At 37.1% G+C, this 19170-nt stretch overlaps 1 protein-coding gene across 1 annotated transcript; it reads left to right on the plus strand.

The window, feature by feature from the left end:
* Positions 1-7931: 7931 nt before the first annotated feature.
* Positions 7932-12803, plus strand: LOC108989746 (anthranilate phosphoribosyltransferase). The gene is made up of 10 exons (XM_018963468.2): positions 7932-8464; positions 8807-9286; positions 9393-9550; positions 9837-9920; positions 10039-10091; positions 10810-10891; positions 11176-11283; positions 11496-11619; positions 11743-11828; positions 12441-12803. The coding sequence occupies exons 1-10, from the start codon at positions 8089-8091 to the stop codon at positions 12660-12662; spliced, it is 1773 nt and encodes a 590-aa protein (XP_018819013.1). The 5' UTR covers positions 7932-8088; the 3' UTR covers positions 12663-12803.
* The last annotated feature ends 6367 nt before the right edge of the window (positions 12804-19170 follow it).

Here is a 19170-nt window from a genome sequence, read left to right on the forward strand (position 1 = left end):
AGTTTTTATTTTTACTTTTTACAATGTTTGGTAATATGATTCTGACTTTTTTATTTTTTTTATCTATTGCTAGCCTTCTCAAAACACTACTGAAGTGTTGGACTTTAGTGAAACCCAACTTGGGGATGAGAGACAACCAGAACTTCATAAAGCTCTAGATGAGACTCAAGATCATGGACACGTGTAGGACTGAAGATATTGAAATACTTTCATTTGTAATTAATTTTGTTGGTGTATTTCATTCTATGGTTGGGATTTGTTTATTTTAGGACTCATTTGGTGTAATTATGAGAGGTTGAGATTTTGAGTTGTAAGTGTTAATTAATACATGTAGAAGTAGGTAGTACGTTACATGTATATGCAATGGAATCTTGTATATAATGAGGTTATATTTTGTTAAAGTGAAATCAGGGACACCAATGAAGTTATATTTTGTTAAAGTGTATTCATGGACTTGAAGTTATGCTACTGAGTTGTGGAATTTTCCATGTAATTTGTGAATGGTTTCTTGGTTTCTTTTTGCCAACCAATGAAGTTATATTTTGTTAAAGTGAAATTAGGGACTTGAAGTTATGCTACTGACTTGTGAAATTTTTCATGTAATTTGTGAATAGTTGCTTGGTTTCTTTTTGTCAACCAATTTGCCATGATATGTCTACTGATGTATTAGGACAATATCTAATATCAACCTGTTTAAAGTACTTTCATGGGAACAAATAACGCCAAGATCACACTTCCCAGCTTCATACATAGATAAGTTATATACAAGAACATTGATACGCATACATCGCTTACATCTCAATTTCTCAACTAGTTGCTTAAGGTTATACACAACAAATGCCACAAAAGTATAAACAAAGTTCCCTCTAGTAATATGGCTTCATTGTTTACAGACACAATACAATTAAATTAATATAAAAATAATCCAACAGACACAAAGTAGTGTGCGTCCACGCCGGATGTCTGCTTGTTGCCTTGGAATATCAAGTTGGTCATTGTGGATTCCCAACTTATACTTTACAATCTTTTCATCTTTTCTTCGAATCTCTTCCTCATTCTTTAACAACTCAATTTCTATCTTCATAAGTTTTTTTTTCTCTTTCCTCACTGTGATTTTCCCATGTGAAATAGTTACAGTGTGGTAATCCCTAATTATAAAGAAACAAACGTAAAATATCAAACTTTTGTAGAAACTCAAATGCACGTCAAAGTTATACTAAAAACTTTCTACCTCTGTATTGTAGTTTGGACACCCAAAAAATGATCGGCCCAAATTTTTTGACGTATTCGATGTTTTAAGTTTTGCGGGCTTACCACAAGTGCACATTGGGTTGTTCGTCGAAATCCATGAAGAAGCTAAGGATGACATCCTAATTAAGACAATATCAACAAATCAACCAAAGAATACAAAAATTTTGCATATACATTACCAAAACTTTGCACATTACCAAAACTTTGCATATCACAAGCAAAATAATAGAGACAATCAAGTAGACAAGATATAATGAAAGGAGCCCAACTTGATAGTTGCACTTTATATAATTTCCCTTAATTATCTATGATATAATGAAAGGAGTCCAACATGGTCAAAATTTGTGTTGCTCTAGTTGGTTTCCCTATCGTTATACTTGGGGAATACCAGGCACTTTACCAATATCTTATCCTCAGAAACTCTATTGAATTGAAGCATCTTAGGAAACGTATGAAGTCTTTCATTTTGCATTTTATGGTGTATATATGATGGTATTTTGGCACTCCTTGTCTAGTGCTACTTCCTGTTTGTGCTCCTGTTTCTAAATTTTCTGCTGAACAAAACATACACATGCACTCCCAAACGTATGTGCACATGCACATAAGGCCTAACTTTACTTTGGAAAGGAAAAAGAAAATGGAGAACATAAGGCAATTAAAATCAGAGTTTGATGCAGCATGGTGCATGTGAAGCGGAATCTATGAACACAAGATATCACAACTCTTCTATAAGTTTACCAAAACTTTTCATATTACCAAAACTTTGCAAAACTTTGAATATTAGCTCAATTATATATTACCAAAACTTTTCCAAGTTACCAATCTGCATGCAGACAATAAAACAATCACTCTCACAAGCAAAACAATCATTCTCACATTACCAAAACAAGCACACAACTATGCAAGTCAATGAGTTCTATTTTGTAGCAAGGGTCACCCCACTACATGAAGCGCTTCACCAAACAAAGCAATAGGAAAAGACATCAACCATTTATAGGAAATACATTTACCAGAAGACACATCATGTTATTGCTGGTATTTTCTTTTATGTATGCTTCTAACAACGAATGACTAAAGTGATCAATTGGGCACTCATCTTTTTCTACAAATTACAGTGCATACTTATTTCTAGTTCATACAAATTACAGTGCATACAAATTATAGTGAACAATCCAGATTACAGTGCATACTTATCTGGTTCAGGGCATGGAGGATATTAGTTCATCCTCATAGATTGAACTCCATCACTAAACAGCTCCCACATTTCCTCAGATGAAGCAAAAAATAGCAGAGAGAGAGAGAGAGATACATGTACGTTGAATTGCGTCGACAGAGAAGAGGGATTTGTAGGGATTAGGGCTCGGAATCAAAAATAGAATTTGATTAGGGTTAGGGTTTGGAACCAAAGAGGGAAGAGGACATCTGTGCTTAGGGTTAGGGTTCATAACAATCTCAAAGAAAAAAATGGAATTTGACAGAGGAGAGACCGAGAATCGACATTGCTGAAGTGAAGAGAAATAGAGAAAACAGAGAGCCTTACCGTTTTGGCGAGAATGGAGGGGCCTTCAGGTTTCTGTGATGGGCAAGAATGGAGGAGAATGTGGGATGCGAGAATGGAGGAGAAGGTGGGATGGAGGAGAATCTGTGATGGAGGAAACGGTGCGTTGCACCTGCTTTTTTTCCCTTCATTTTTGCAATTCGATACAAACTTCTTTCCCGCCCCAAACGACTAAAATGAAACACACCGTTTCATTAAATTCATTACATGTCAGCACTTTGGTGCGCAAACCGCTTGCCTTTAGACTTTTCCTATGTAGAATAGGGTTATGGATTCAGCTGAGGGTTCCGAAGGATGGTGAAGACTTGGATGTTTGTTAGAGAATTTGAATGAAAGAGTTGATTTCTCTACCATGCAAGAGAGAGGGAAAGAGGTTTTACTAGGTATTCGACCTTCCTCTTCCTCAATGAAGTATTTGACGAGGCCATTCTTGTAGGTGCAACTGTCGGCCATTGCGTCTGGACCTTTCTCTATATTTGTAACCGTAGTTGATTTTTCATCTTTCTGAATCACACCAACTTCATGCTCCAAATGGCTTAGATTTTCATGGAGATTGTTCCAGTATTCCCTTAATTTTTGCAAGATAACTTCACAACATTGCTGAGTTTGTTCTATCAATTCTTGCTTTTGAGCAATGATGCCAAAATTTTTTCTTTCATAGGTTTTAATGGCAAAGAGATCGGTATCTCTCTGATACTAATTGTAACAGATCACTTAAAAAGATAAAATAAAATAGCTTACTTTCTTTGAGGGGAGTTCCTCCAGAGAAAATGGGAGAAAAATTGAGAGAAAATAGATAAGTTCTTAAACATTCTAGGATGCATTACACTACTAAGCATTTAAGTATTTATACTCCCATGAAAATTCTACAAATCCTACGTAGAGCTAAGTAGAGGCCATGGGCCTTTTAAGTCCTCACAGCAAAATAAACATAAATGGGAATAAAGAAACTGGGCTTACTAACACAAACCTAGTCCATATAGAGAAATACAATAAAACTAAGTAAAGAAAACATTAACCATCCTAGTCCGACCCATAAAAGCTCCTGAGCCCAAATCTCTAAATCTTTATTACCCCAAACCAAAGCCTATAGTGGCCTCGACCCATTCCGGTAGATGCGTTGAAGTGTGACAAATATTAAACTGAGAAGTACAGGAGGGCTCATCGTGTGATGGAAGAAGAAAATCAGAGGGGAGGAAGACTGGGTTCCGTGCATAGGCATGGACGAGAGGTTGGTGCTCCATCTTGGGGAATTACTTAGAGAAATGGAAAAGATATATAGAGAAATTGGGAGAGGTGTTGTAACGTTCAATTTGGACTCAGATAGTACTCACGAGTTTGAAATAAAGATATACTTTAACAATTAAATAGATAATTTAATGTATGATTATGAGTGATTGAGATTGTGTAGAAAACTTCAATCAGTGATATTTTAAATTGAAATAAATTTCTACTAGTTAGTTTTTAAATTCTAAAAAGAGTCTAACTCGTTCAATAAAAATAAATGAGACTTAGCCTAGTTATTGAGCCTAATTAAAACTCCTGATCAAATAATTTATCACTCGTGGGCTTATCCAATATAACCCATTAAATATAATTTAGGCCCAATAAAAATTATCAATATTCCAACCTTAAAAGTATTAGGCCAGGTCATTACACTATCTTTTCTCTATCCTCCAACATTTTGGTTTTAATGGTGCTAAAGCTGTTTCCACTCCTTTGGTGTCTGGTGCTCAAATTTCTGCTATCGATGGCATTCCCTTATCTGAGCCCACTCTCTACAAACAAACGGTTGGGATACTTCAATATCTCACATTAACACGACTGTACATTACTTATATTGTCCACTTTCTTAGTTTATGCAAAGTTCAAGTGATATTCATCTTCTTGCTGTTAAGCGTATTTTTCATTATTTAAAGGGAACAATTCATCTTGGTTTTCACTTCACTCCGATTTCTGCCTTATAAGGTTTCTATAATGTTGACTAGGCAGGATCCAAAGATGATCGCCCCTCCATGAAGGGGTGTGCTGTTTATATGGACAACAATTTACTTTCATGAGGAGCCAAAAAGCAAATTAGTATCTCAATAAATGGTAAAAGTTGAATACCAAGCTTTAGCAACTGCAACTATGAATTGATGTGGTTTATGCACATTTTTTACAGTTTCGACTATACGATACATGCACCCACTTTGTATTGTGATAACTACAGTGCTATCAATATAGCTAAGAACTCAGTTTTCCACCATCACATGAAACACATTGAGATAGATGTTCATTTTATCTGAGAACAACTTGTTTGTGGTATCATTTCCTTGGCTCACATATACGGTCAAGATCAAGTTGTTGATATTTTTACCAAAACTTTGTGCAATCCAAAGTTTGAGCCAAATCGAACTGATGCTTTGTGTCAGTCTTATTCTGCCTTGAGCTTGAGGGAGGAAGGAAGAGACAATTATCATTGTCATTGCTGAGTTCTTCTTCCTACGAGATTCTAGTATATTGTGTAAGCAATGTAACTGTTAGCATCAGTTGTTTTCTTTTCATGTATAGCTTTATCTAGTTTTCATTCCCCCCGTAATTAGTTATATGTGAATTCTATATAAGTAAATACATAGGCTCTGCAAAAGATCAGGCCATTCCTTTACCATATATGTAATATGTATATATCAACTAGAGCACTCACAATAGATTCTTTATCATATCTTTTAAAATATATCACCAAAATTTATTTTTTCTATTTTACATACTGATTTTTACGATATGTCATCCATCAGCTTATATATTTTTTCTTTATATCATTTAAATATTCTTTTTTTATTCTTTTTAAATATTTCATTTCTACCAATAAATTTACAATATCCATATTTTTTTCATATTTGCAATTTATTTTTTTATATACAATGTAAAATAATTCAGTCCACGTAAAACAAAAATATATAAGTCAAATAAAAATTAAAAATAAAATCAAAATATGAAAAAATTGGTTTAAAAATATTTCCAAGACATTTTTTAAAAGAAAATGAAATATATGTGTTTTAAATGATGAACAATAAAAAGAATTTGCTTACATGATAAAAATCAAAGTAAAAGAAAATGATGTAGTAAATGAAATATCAATAATAATAAAAAAACTTACAGGATGAACAGTACCCTCTACATGTAGCGGGTTACTGTACCTAATTGTATTTTACAATTCTTTTTACATAATCGGATGGAACTCCTTTTAGAGCAATTCTTCAAATAATTTACATTTTTTGTATAATACAAAAGCTATTGAAAGTGCTCTTAAGGCTTATGGGTTATTGCTGCCTCCAAGACCAAGTGATATAGCTGATTGAAGTGTTTTTAGGACCGGTAATATCTTGCACTCTAAACATGGACGAATAAATTGATGGGGTACGTGAGAGTATGGGTATAATCGGTCTGGTTTGGTCCTATTTTGAACAAAATTTTAGACCGAATCAGTATGCACCGATTTTGCATTTTCAAAAACTGTCCTAATTTCTTCCCTAAACTGGTACTTCTGGTATTTCCTGTTCGGTCTGGTTTTTTTATTTTAATATATTATATTATATATTATATAATATATATAATAGTATATTATAGTATATAATACTATAGTGATAATATATTGTAGTATATTATAATATATACTGATATAGTATTAGTATAACTATTAATACAATAGACTATAGTGATATAAGGTTTTAAAATTTAAAATTATATTAATTAGTAATTTATCATATAATACAAAATTATTTTATATACAATTATATATTATATATAAAATATAAAAAATTATAATATATATATATGAACCGGTTCAGTTTGGTCCGATTTGATTTTAGAGAGAGAAAAATCAGAACCGGACTGATTTTAAGAAAAGTAAAACCGATACTGGACCAAATCAAACTGAGTATTGGACCAAATCTACTGATTCGATCCGATTCGATCCAGTTTACCGGTTCATTAATTTTTTTTTACACCCCTACATGGGAGTGCAATAGTGCATGAGAGCATCCGTACCCGCTCAAGGCATCCCAGTTTTTTAGCCAAGATTTTACTAACACTACCTACCGTGTTTTACCCTACATTGGAATAGGCAGAGCCAACATAGAATGGCATTTATCTACGGTAGATTGCCATATTTGTATGCTACTGTAGCTTTAGGCAATTAATTTAAAATCATTATTTTCTCAATCCCACCTTTTGCTTTTATGATATACAATAACTTAACCATCCCTTAAGTTATTGTATTTATTTTGACATCCCTTAAGAAAATCATTATTTTCCTCTCTTTCACATTATTTTCTTTGGATGTCAATTTTATTTAATTGAGAAATGATATTTGTAGTCATAGAATACGCAAGCGTCGCACAATCTTTTTAAAAAAATAAATAAATATAGAACCCACATAAAAAATATCAACTTTTTAATAGTGAATCTTACTTTTTTTTTAAAATAATTACGCAACGCTTACGCACTCCACAATTATATGTAACATTACTCTATTTAATTTGACGCATTTTGATGCTTATTACTTTTTCATTTTTTTTTTTATGTATTTTGATGTATAGGTTATTATTTTTGAAAATAATGAAAATGAAACTAATTTGATGGATTTAATATATGCATTAAAAATATATTAAAAATAATTAAATATTAATATTTTATTAATATAGAGAAAATGATGGTTAATATAATGTGAGTTTGATTTTGATTAAGAATAAAGTGGCATCTTTACTTTGGTGATTTCAAACCGTACCGGTAATGAAGATAAGGGTTAGTGGGCGTGGTACTAGTAATTAACATGATGAAATTGAAATTGACTTCATTGGTTCGTATTTACAGCCTTATGGGCTGTTTTTTAACTTTTAAAGGAAAAGAAAAATTATTATATAAAAACAAAAAATATAAAATTATTTAATTAAGTGTGATTTAGAATTAGAGATGAGATGAGATGATTTTAAATAAAAGATGAAAATTAAAAAAATATTTTTAAAATATTATTTTTAAAATTATTATTATTTTTAAATTTAAAAAAATTAAATTAAAATATGAAATAATTAAATTATTTATTATATCTTATATAAAAATTTAAAAAATGACGATCACTTTTGAACAGCGTCCGCCTTCCTGCGGACAACAAAAGCAAAGGTTTACGCTGAGTAGATGTAACCAACTTCTTCTAACCTCCTCACCCGATCCTCAAGGATTAAGCATCCCCTGCCATTAGAGCAAGACAGAGAAGAGAGAGTGCATACCGGTAGGCCACTATGAAAGTTCTTCTCAATCCAGAACCTTCTCTCTCAGTCATCTCTACCGTTCACAACAACAGACCTCGTAATTCCACACATTCGCATATCCGAACTTCTCTTCGATTCTCCTCAAAATATCTCGGCCCTCGGATTCCACGACAGCCCTCTTTTACCGTTAAATCCGTGTTGGACTCCGCCACCATCGACCAATTAGGGCTCACGGAGTTCGATATCCGGAACCCTGCTCTTTCGTCTTCCTACCGTCGCTCGCAGTTTCCGAAGCCGAATCAGACGGTGCTTGATGCCCAAGCTCGGGTTTGCACCGGGCCCACGCAGACCAGGCCGCTCGGCGAGGACCAGGCTTTTAAGGTCTTGGACACCATCTTAAGATCAGGTGATGTATGTTTTTTAAATTTGATACCAGGTTAATTTCCTGGAAAACTTCATTGTTTTCAGAAGTTTGATGGTGTTTCCTGTTTCAATTAAGCGAGTATTGCTTGAACTTCATTATCTAATTACCACTGATTTTATGACTCAAGAGCTTGGACTTGACGTCTGAAACTGCATTTCTTAAGACAATATCGCTCTTTATTGCTAACTAAACGGAATACTAGAATGGATCGATATGGGTCCGAGATATCTAAGCTATAGTTCTTAAATTCTGTGTATGGTGATATTGTCACTTAGCTTTTAATTAGGCCTAAATGTGGTTTTATTGTTTTCCGTGTAATGTTAGCTAAGGGAGACCTCAAAGATGAGGATGATGTTTCCAAATCACAGCTTGGGGCTTTTTTTGCGGCAATGACGATCCGCACAAATGCCTTTCCAGAAGCAACCCAATGGAGTGAAGGGGAAAGGCGTGCTATGGACACCTTCTGGCCGCTCCTGGTTCGAGTGCTTCCACATGATGTAATCTTCATTGCCGATCCTGAGGGCTCTATAATGGGAGTAGGGAGTTCTATTGGGCCACAATATCTCGGCAATAGCTCTAGTGAAATGAGATTGGTTGGTGCCCTAAGGGAAGTTTTGGCCGGAGGACATCTTGGATATGAGGAGGTCCAAGGTGTTTTACGTGATGTTCTTCCATTGAACGTAGAAAATGAGTCTTCAGGAGTAAGTGAGTCATTGCTTTCAGCCTTTCTAATCGGTCAACGTATGAACAGGGAAACTGATCGTGAATTAAAGGCATACTGCCTAGCATTTGATGATGAACTTGGTATATGTTTTACTTTCATTAGTCAGTTAAAGTTGGCTTGTCAATAGTTGGGCATACTAATTTGAATATGTACTTTCCTTTTGTTCATTTATTCATCTAATTATAGGTCCACCTCCTGTTGCTGATGTTAGATCGTTGACTCATTATGGTGAACCTTATGATGGGAACACACGTTACTTCAGGAGCACATTGTTTGTTGCTGCAGTTAGATCCTGTTATGGTGAAGCTTGCTTGCTTCATGGAGTTGAATGGATGCCACCAAAGGTCAGCCCTCAGTGTACCTGAATTAATTTATTCTCTTTTATTCTTTAAAGTATGAATTTTTTATAATGCGTTCGTGTTGCCAGTAATGCATTTCAATTTATAAAGGAATTTTCCATTGGAAATGAACGCAGACGAGCAAAAGCCTCCTGTAACTTACCCTTTTTGACCTTCCCCTGCAATGAGAACATTGCCTTCATAGTAGATTTTCTTTGGAGAATGAAATGCATTCTCTTTTTAGCTTGTCGTGGTTCGGCTGTTGAACATTTGAATGCTATTCTTTGTTCAGGGGGGCATAACAGAAGAACAAATGCTGAATTTTATGGGTGCAAATACGAGCTTATCCCCATTGCAGGCGAAATATCTTCTTGAGGTCTCTGTGGTTCAAAACTTCTATTTTGCATCCTTCGCGATCATTACATCTTTTTGTATTGTGGGCCTTGGTTATTCTATTAATTTATTTTTTTGAACTTATAAAATTGTTATTTCAGGATGAGGAGGTTGGTTTTGCTTACGTAAGTCAACGTGAAGCTCGCCCTTCTCTGTATGGAAATCTAACCATATATTCATATTTCAAGCCTTTCTCTTTGCCCTTTTTTGTGTGGCAGTTTCAATTGGATAATGAAGATGAGTGAGGTTCCTGGTGCTTGAACAACTGTAATGTCATCTCAATTTGACTATGTTTCCACTGGCTTTAAAGCACACTGGCTACTTTAAGGAGCTGAGATTTGTACTCCGAGAACTTATGTATATGTAAAAGTTCTTGCTTCTATTGCTCTTATAACGAAAATTTCTTGCTTTTCCTCATGTTAGTAGAGCGCCTTCTTTGAATTTGGCGCTTTCTTTCTTTCCGTCAAGAAATTGTCTTTCTTGAAATTAACTAGGTCATAGATGAGAATGCAACCACCAATAATTGAATCCCTTTCTGGTCTGTCTTGCTTAAAATGTAGTTATGGATGCACTCACTTGGTGGTTTGTAGTTAAGTTATTTCTCTTCTTCTAATGTAGATTGGTGTTGTGAGGGATTTCCTACTACATCCTTAATAGAAAAACATTATCTTTCAGCATTATCTAGGTGTGCTCTAGTTTCAATCAGTTATGTTTTCTGAATTCAAAGGTACTTGGCTATGCCTATTCATTGATTAATAAACTTGTTTACTTATAAAAAAAATTGTTTTCTGAACCAAAGAGAATGATGCCAAGTAACAATATTTTATGATTGCCGCAGATGTTCGTAGGTACTAAAAATGCTATTATTGCAGATATTCATTAACTGGCTTGAGGGAGCATATAAAAAAGCGTCCCCCTATGGCAACAACTGAAAAGGTTCAGCAATTCGTTAAGGTGAGCCACACTATTATTTAATGCTGGTGTTATTAGCTTTTACTGATGGTCATTTCTGCTTGATAAATACTTTGCTGAGTGGGGAAACTTGAATGGCACTTCAAAAATTTGTCACTAGTTTACTACTAATATCTGAGATTCTGAGGTAAATTGGTTTAATGCAATATGCATGTCTCTTACATGTGTATTTCAGACTTTTATTTAAGATAATATTGACTGCCACCTGATATAGGTATAAAGAGGTTGGCTGTCCAGAATGTAAAAAATGTGTCATTTTTTGATAGGCTCGAGGGAAGGAAGCAATCATTGCTGGATTTTATCATGATGGTTATGAGGAGCCACTTTTGATGCTTATGAAGAGAAGAGGTGTTCATTCTGGCTTGGTGGTGAAGGTCAGAAATTTGCCTTTTAAATGCTATGGTGCCATTATTTTTTTTTTGAAATACTAAACTTTATCAAGTTTGCATTGAAAGCTAATCTTCTAATTAAAAGTAGGATTTTTTCATCGCATTTAATGTCAAGATGGTTTGCATAATTTAGCAAGTTAGGATGAACCATTGAGTCCAAAATAACTTGTTATAAGCTGGTTATGTTGTTTGTTTAGGGTGAGGAAGGTGCCCTCTCAATGACAACGAGATTGCGGTCAGCACACATTACTAAAGGTTTCCCTGTGAACTACTGTTCGGGTTTCCGGTCACTGAGCATGGTGTCTGCTTGTGAAGTTGATGGTTTGCATCTTTTTGTTACCTTATCTTCATTACTTGCAATTTGTTCTGTGTGTATATATAGATTGAGATTCCAGCGTATATTCTTCAATATTTATACTGAAACATGAAATTTCGGTGTTGCAGGGGTGTCACGTGAGAGTTTCAATGTTGAGGTTAATGCCAAGGACTATGGTTTCGAGCCTACCGATAGTCCAAGAACCGATAGATCGGTAGAATTTTTTTAGTTCTTTTGTGTTTTCTTTTCTCGTCTTGCATAGCTTATCATCCAACCTTGCTTTTGATGAATATATGTTCACAGCTGTACCCCCAACAATAAATACTTGTCTTTTACCTCCCAACCTGTTATATATGTAAACTTGCATTTGGGCAGTCAAGGGAAAGGAACTGGTTCTATGAACTGTAAAAATTACTCAACTGGATGAGGGTAGACTTATGGCTCGTTTGTTTTCAGAGATGAGATGAGATTAAAGTTAAAAAGTTGAATAAAGTATTGTTAAAATATATTTTTTAATATTATTTTTGTTTTGAGATTTGAAAAAGTTGAATTGTTTATTTTATTTTATATTGGAAGTTGAGAAAGTTATAATGATTAAATGAAATGAGATGAGATGTTTTTTGAAAACAAACGAGACCTTAGAATCTAGCTACTATATAGTAGAATGAATTATAATTCTGTAGTTCTACTGATGTGGGTTCCAGGACTCCCTTTTTGTTTCTGTTTTTAGTTTTTGTTTGTTTCAAAGCTTTTATTCTCTTTTTTTGGCCTTTTTCTTTTTAATAAGGCACTGGTTGTATGACTAGTTTAAATTCTGCAAGTTCAGGTCTCAAAGAATATTGCGTTGGGTTTAGCAGCTCTTCGTGGCGAAAAGGGACCCACATATGATCGTATTGTCTTAAATGCTGGAATGGTGGATCACTTGCTGGGATGTGATGGCGCAGAGGACATATCTGTGGCGCTGGATAGAGCCAGAGAGGCCATTGACAGTGGCAAGGCTTTAAAAAGGCTCTTAAATTACATAAAGATCTCTAAAAAAGTGAGGTAAACTATGCACAACTAGTGCTTGCTTTCTTTGAAATATGTTTTACGTAGAATTAGCTCTGTAATTTTGTCTTCTACATGTCAGTCGACAATGTGATAAACAATGAAAGGGAAAGGTGAATAATAGGTCTTTGTTATTTGTTTCTTTGTTTTTTTGTTCCAATTTATTTATAAGATTAGCTTAGCAGGTAGCCTCATCAGTTTATCTTTATAACCTTCAGTTACCACAGAATATGGTTATTGTAGCGTATATGTTCCCTAAAGATGGAAAAATCTCTCTAGCAGCGTAATAAATTTCTAGGAACCATCAGACTAGGGGAATTTTCCATTGAGTTACTCGAGGTGTACTTGTAGGAAATTCTTTGCTGAAGGCCTGTGCACCCACGATTGGTCAATACTTTGTTTCAGACACTTGGTGCCAATCACATTAAAATATCACTCTAGTATTTTTGTTCCTTTTTTTAAGTTTATTATCCAGTGACAGGTGGCAAGAGTTTTTTTTTTGATAAGTAATAACTTTATTTATAACAATGTAATAGGCATAACCCGAGTACACAGGAAGTATACACAAGAAACACCTAATACATTCTAGAACTTAGAAAAACGAAGACAAGAACGCGTTTACATCCCCTCCCTTCAGTACAATAGCAGAGAACCAGCTAATTAGAGTGCTTATAAAAAACTTCCAAAATGCATCTCTATTGCGTTCCCGATCATTAAAGCACCGCTCATTTCTCTCCCACCAAATACACCACATAATACACAAAGGCAACATTTTCCAAGCAGCTGCCACTTGGGGACAAGTATGCATTTGAGAGTTAGTCCAGCATGTTAGGAAATCGACCACTGCTTCTGGCATAACCCAGCACAGCCCAACCTTTCCAAACACACCATCCCATAGCACTTTAGCCATTTCACAATGAAGTAGTGGGTGGTTCGCTGATTCCGTTTCTTTCTTGCATATAAAGCACCAATCCACAACAATCATTCCACGCTTCCTCAGGTTGTCAATAGTCTGAATATTCTCTATTGCTGCTGTCCATACAAAAAAAGCCACCCTTGACGGAACATGAGCCTTCCAAATCCTCTTCCAAGGAAAGCCAATATGGTGTTGATTTAGTATCACTTTATAATAAGACCGAACTGTAAACTTCTTAGAGGCTGTTTGATTCCAACAAAGTTGGTCCCTGCCCTGTCTTCTTAACACCACTGAATACAACTGTCTAAAAAAATCAGTAACCTCCTCTACTTCTCAATCCTGGACAGATCTGGAGAAGCCTACATCCCAAAGCACCACTCCATTGGAAGATACCATCACGTCGGAAACTGAAGCTTGCTTATTAGTTGCCAACCTGAAAACAACCGGAAATGCACGATACAATTCAATATCCCCACACCAAACATCAGACCAAAATCTGATTTCTGAGCCATCACCAACCGAGAAGTTAACTTGTTTTAGGAAGCGACCCCAACCTTTCCTAATAAACTTCCAAAGACTCACTCCATACGAATCCCTACTCTCCATGGTACACCATCCTCCCCAATCACTACCATACTTGCGATCAATCACCCCCTCCACAATGCTTCCTCTTCCCCATGATATCTCCATAGCCACTTCCCCAACAACGCCTTATTAAAACTACATAGACTATGGATACCCAGACCTCCATCAGCAATCGGATAGCAGATTTTTTTTTAGCTTACTAAGGGAATTTTGGTCTCCTCTCCCAAGCCTCCCCAAAGGAAATCTCTATATAATTTTTCAATACGATTGGCCACACCAACTGGTAAAGGGAATAAAGATAGGAAGTAAGTAGGAATATTAGAGAGAGTACTCTTTATAAGAGTAATCCTACCCCCTTTAGATAAGTAAATCCTTTTCCAAGCTGCTAACTTCCTCTCTATCTTCTCGATCACCCCATCCCAAATGTGTTTGGCCTTAAAAGATGCCCCTAACGGTAGTCCCAAATATTTTATGGGCAGAAAAGTAACTTTACACCCCAGAAATTCAGCCAAGTGATGAATATTACGAACCTCTCCCACCGGTACCAATTCCGATTTACTTAAGTTCACTTTTAATCCCGAGATGGCTTGAAAACATAGCAGGACAGCCCTCAATATTTGAATTTGTTCCCCAACAGCCTCACAAAAAATGAGGGTATCATCAGCGAAAAGCAAGTGTGATATAGTAGAGGGGCCACTAGAATTGGTTCCCACTGAAAATTCCGAGATAAATCATGCTCCTACCACTGCCTCCACCATTCGACTCAAGGCTTCCATAACAATGTCAAACAAGAAGGGAGATAAGGGATCCCCCTGCCTCAAACCTCTAGAACTCGAAAAATACCCACAAGGCTGCCCATTAACAAGAATAGAAAAGCGAACTGTTGAAATGCAGTGACTTATCCAGCCACACCACTTATCACCAAAACCGCATCTTCTAAGCATATACAAAAGAAAATTCCAGTTTACACGATCATATGCTTTTTCCATGTCCAACTTACAAAGGACCCCCGGAGCCCCTTCCCTCATGCGGCTATCTACACATTCATTTGCGATCAACACCGAATCTATAATTTGTCGTCTTTTAACAAAAGCGTTTTGAGATTTGGAAATGATCTTTCCCATCACTTTGCTCATTCTATTTGCTAACACCTTTGAAATAATCTTATAGACACTACTAACCAAGCTAATCGGGCGAAACTCCTTCAACTCCGAAGCACCCATTCTTTTTGGAATTAATGCAATAAAAGTGGTATTCAAACTCTTCTCAAACTTCTGAAACTCATAGAATTCATGAAAAACTTTCATCACATCCTCCCGCATAAAATCCCAACAATCCTGAAAAAATGTCATAGAAAAGCCATCCGGCCCGGGAGCTTTGTCTCTCCTCATTCCACACACCACCCGATGCACCTCAATCTCTTCGAACGGCCTTTCTAGCCAACTTTTTGAAGAAGCATCCACCGCTGTAAAGTTCAATCCATCTATCTTAGGTCTCCAATCTTCCGTCTCACTAAGGAGGGAACTAAAATACTGCACCGCATGCTCTTGGATCTCAGCCGGTGATGTAAGGAGATTATTATCAGCTCTTAACATCTCGATAGCGTTGTTACGTCTATGAGAATTAGCAATTTTGTGGAAGAAGCTAGTACACTTATCCCCCTCTTTGAGCCAAAGAATTCTCGACTTTTGCCTCCATGATATTTCTTCCCTCAAAAGAACCCTCTCAAGTTCTATTTTTACTTCATTCATCCTAGTCAAACTCTCCTCTCTATCCCCATCAGCTTCCAAGGATTGGAGCTCATCCCAAAGGATTTTTTTCTGCTGCTCAACATTCCCAAAAACCTTCTTGTTCCAAGTCTTCAGATCAGCTTTTAAAGTTTTAAGTTTACAAGCCAAAACAAAGCTAGGAGTCCCCTCAAACTGGTACAACAGCCACCAATTTTTTACCATATCGATGAAGCCCTCCACTTCTAGCCACATATTCTCGAATTTAAAGTGCCGTTTGCCCTCATGAATACCCCCACACTCAAGAATAATGGGGAAGTGATCCGATCCTATCCTTGGGAACCGTTTTTGGCACAACTTCGGATAATGAGCTTCCCACGACGATGAAACTAAAAATCTGTCTAATCTTGAACTGCCTCTAGAATTGGACCACGTATATTCACCCCCCACCAACGGCAAATCCAGCAATTCCAAGTTGAAAATCAACTGTGAGAAAGCCTCCATTGCTGCAGTTATTGAAGAAAGGCCCGCCCTTTCACTTGGGAATCGAATAATATTGAAATCCCCACAAATGCACCAAGGAAGATCCCACATAGAATATAACCCTGATACTTCATCCCACATCAGGTTCCTATCCCGATCCCTATTGGGACCATAGACACTTGCTAATGCCCACGACCACCCATCTTCCACGTTCCTTAAAACACATGCCACCAAGTAATTTCCAATACACTCTTCTACCATCTTGACAACTCTACTATCCCACATGACTAGGACTCCACCAGAAGCACCTGAAGAGGCTAGGTAAGACCAGCCTACAAATGAACCTCTCCACAAGCTACTAATAACATTTCTGTCCACATTTACTAATTTTGTTTCTTGAAGACAAACAACATCAATCTTCCAACTATGAATAATAGACCTGATGCGAAGGCGTTTATTGACATTATTGATCCCCCTTACATTCCACGACATAATTTTAGGCTTCATTAACAGATATGACATCCCTCCCCTTAAATCGATTCCTCCCTGAGGTACCCTCCTTATTGTCGTAATTAATGGAACAATGTAATCTTCTCAACTCTCGCTTCTTTTTCATAGATGACTGCTCTACCGTGGATCGACCAGCTTCAATAGCAACTAAAAGTGCCCTCAATTGATCTTCATACCCCTCATAAAAGAGACCCACACAGCTTTGAATTTTCTCCACTTGTTTAAAGACTTAATCTGAGGTTTCCTCCGACACAATCTGAAGAGGAGTCATTTGTAATGGATATGAACTATCCATCTCCTCCTCATAAACAGCTACTTCGAGTTCTGGCACCGAAACCATCCTAACTTGCTCTTCCAGCTCTTCTAAACAATTACCCCTCAGCTCTTTCAGACCTTCCAGCTCATTTTGTCCCTCAGAAGCCTCGCCATTTTCCCCAACCTCCCTCGTATGGGTGACCATAGACGTCAGAACCTCACACTGTCCCTCAACATCCTCAACAATTTCCCCTGCCTCCCTTTCTAGAACATGGTGGACCACCTGAAGCTCCTCCGAAGCTTCCATTGTGCCTATCGGCATATTCTGTGCCAATAGTGGAAGCGTTTGTGCTGATATCGGCTCCGATACATAGTCTCGGGCTTGAGCTGAAACTGTCTTGCCTTTGCTCCCGAGAGAGACAACTTTACTCCTCACGAATGACTTCGGGATCTCCTTCACTACTACTGTCGACTGGGTCTGTGCAGGAGCCAAGTCATTTGATTCTGATCTTACGGCAGAACTGCCTGGTTTTGCCCCTCCATGCTTAACGGACTCTGCTACAGGCGGCATTACTTCCAACGAAGCTTCGAGAGCCTGCGTCGTCACCGTCTGAGGCATCGCCGACGTCAGAGGCACTGACCCACCCACCTCTGAGTCCGCCTCGAACAGCGGCTTCTTCCTCCACACCAAAGCTTTCGGCTGGTTGGGCAAGGATCCGGAATTAAGTTTGGGCTGGGCCTTGCCTGCATTCTCAGACTCCGGCCCACTCCCCAGGCCCAAATTCGAACCCATAACACCTTTACCTAAAACGCACCGTATCATCCCATTGACTCTAACAGCCATCTCTTCCAAAGCTACATGCATATCCCGCAAATCCTACAAAATATCATTATGCCCATAATCGCCTCTGCCATCACCTTCCCGCCTCTGTGCACCTACCACAACAGGAGCTACCTCTACTCTTTTGATTTGTAGCTCTAGTTTCCGCCCATCGTAAGCCTTGCATTTGATTTGTAGCTTTCAAACTCAGATTCCACAGTGAGAGAATATTTTTCTTTTTCATTGTAATGGATTTCGACTTTCGGGTTCAAAGGTGTCATCCGATATTAGTCGGATTGGGTGGATGATGAAACCGACATTTACTCAACCCTACTTTAACGGGTTAAACCCAATCGGGTTGTGCGGCCCAACGGGCATTTTGCACAGGCCTACTTTCCACGTATCTTTTCTCTTTCATTTTAATATTGCTAATTTGACAAGATCAATAAATTAGATATGAATGCCTAGAGTCACTTTCAGTTTAGTTCAAGTGAACTATTTTCTTTTCTAAGCAAGTATAATATATATATTAAACAATTACAAGATATAAGAATTGAAAGGGTGGGAGGCCCCAAAAATCATCCCAAACAGCTAATACAACAAGCAAAAGAAAAACCAGGTTTTCTTGAAATGAAAGTGACTTGGCTCCAACCCATTTCTCAGGAGGTAAAACTAGGTTTTCTTTGCAGTACGAAAATATGACTGTGAAACTACAACCAAAAGCCGCAGTAGATTGTGTTGTGCTACACTTTGTTGGCCCGGTTTGGTTGAAAGAAACTCTTACTTCCTTTTTTCTCATGATTTTTGGTTAGGAGAAGCGAAAAATTAGGAAAATAGCATCCGGTAGACGGTCTGATGTGTTGGCAACAGCCATCAGTGGCCATGAAGGCGAGTAGGGATCACATGTCATAGCTGGTGAGAATAAGTTGGTTGTATGTGGTTGTTGATCCCATTTATGTCACGCGTGATGGCAGAATGCTTACCGTAGCTCAGCGGCGTGTGGATCTCATGTGCGACTTAAGCCACACATGAGACTCGTGCTACTCATATGGATGAAGTTCTTCCAGAAGTCGAAGGTTTGGCAATTGGGGAGTGATGTGGAGTAGCACGTGATGTTCGTAATTGGCTAGAAAGTAATAGATCGGCCCATCTTTGTGCTATTTCCATAAAACATGGGAAAAAAACCAATGGGAAAAAAAGATGGCATTCTTTT

This window comes from Juglans regia, chromosome 13 (genome assembly GCF_001411555.2).
Source record: "Juglans regia cultivar Chandler chromosome 13, Walnut 2.0, whole genome shotgun sequence".
Taxonomy (NCBI): domain Eukaryota; kingdom Viridiplantae; phylum Streptophyta; class Magnoliopsida; order Fagales; family Juglandaceae; genus Juglans; species Juglans regia.

Coding starts and splice junctions, on each gene's coding strand:
- LOC108989746 (XM_018963468.2), top strand. CDS start 8,089: ATGAAAGTTCTTCTCAATCCAGAACCTTCTCTCTCAGTCATCTCTACC. Junction 9,287..9,392: donor AGCATTTGATGATGAACTTG/GTATATGTTTTA, acceptor ATCTAATTATAG/GTCCACCTCCTGTTGCTGAT. Junction 10,892..11,175: donor AGGTTCAGCAATTCGTTAAG/GTGAGCCACACT, acceptor ATTTTTTGATAG/GCTCGAGGGAAGGAAGCAAT.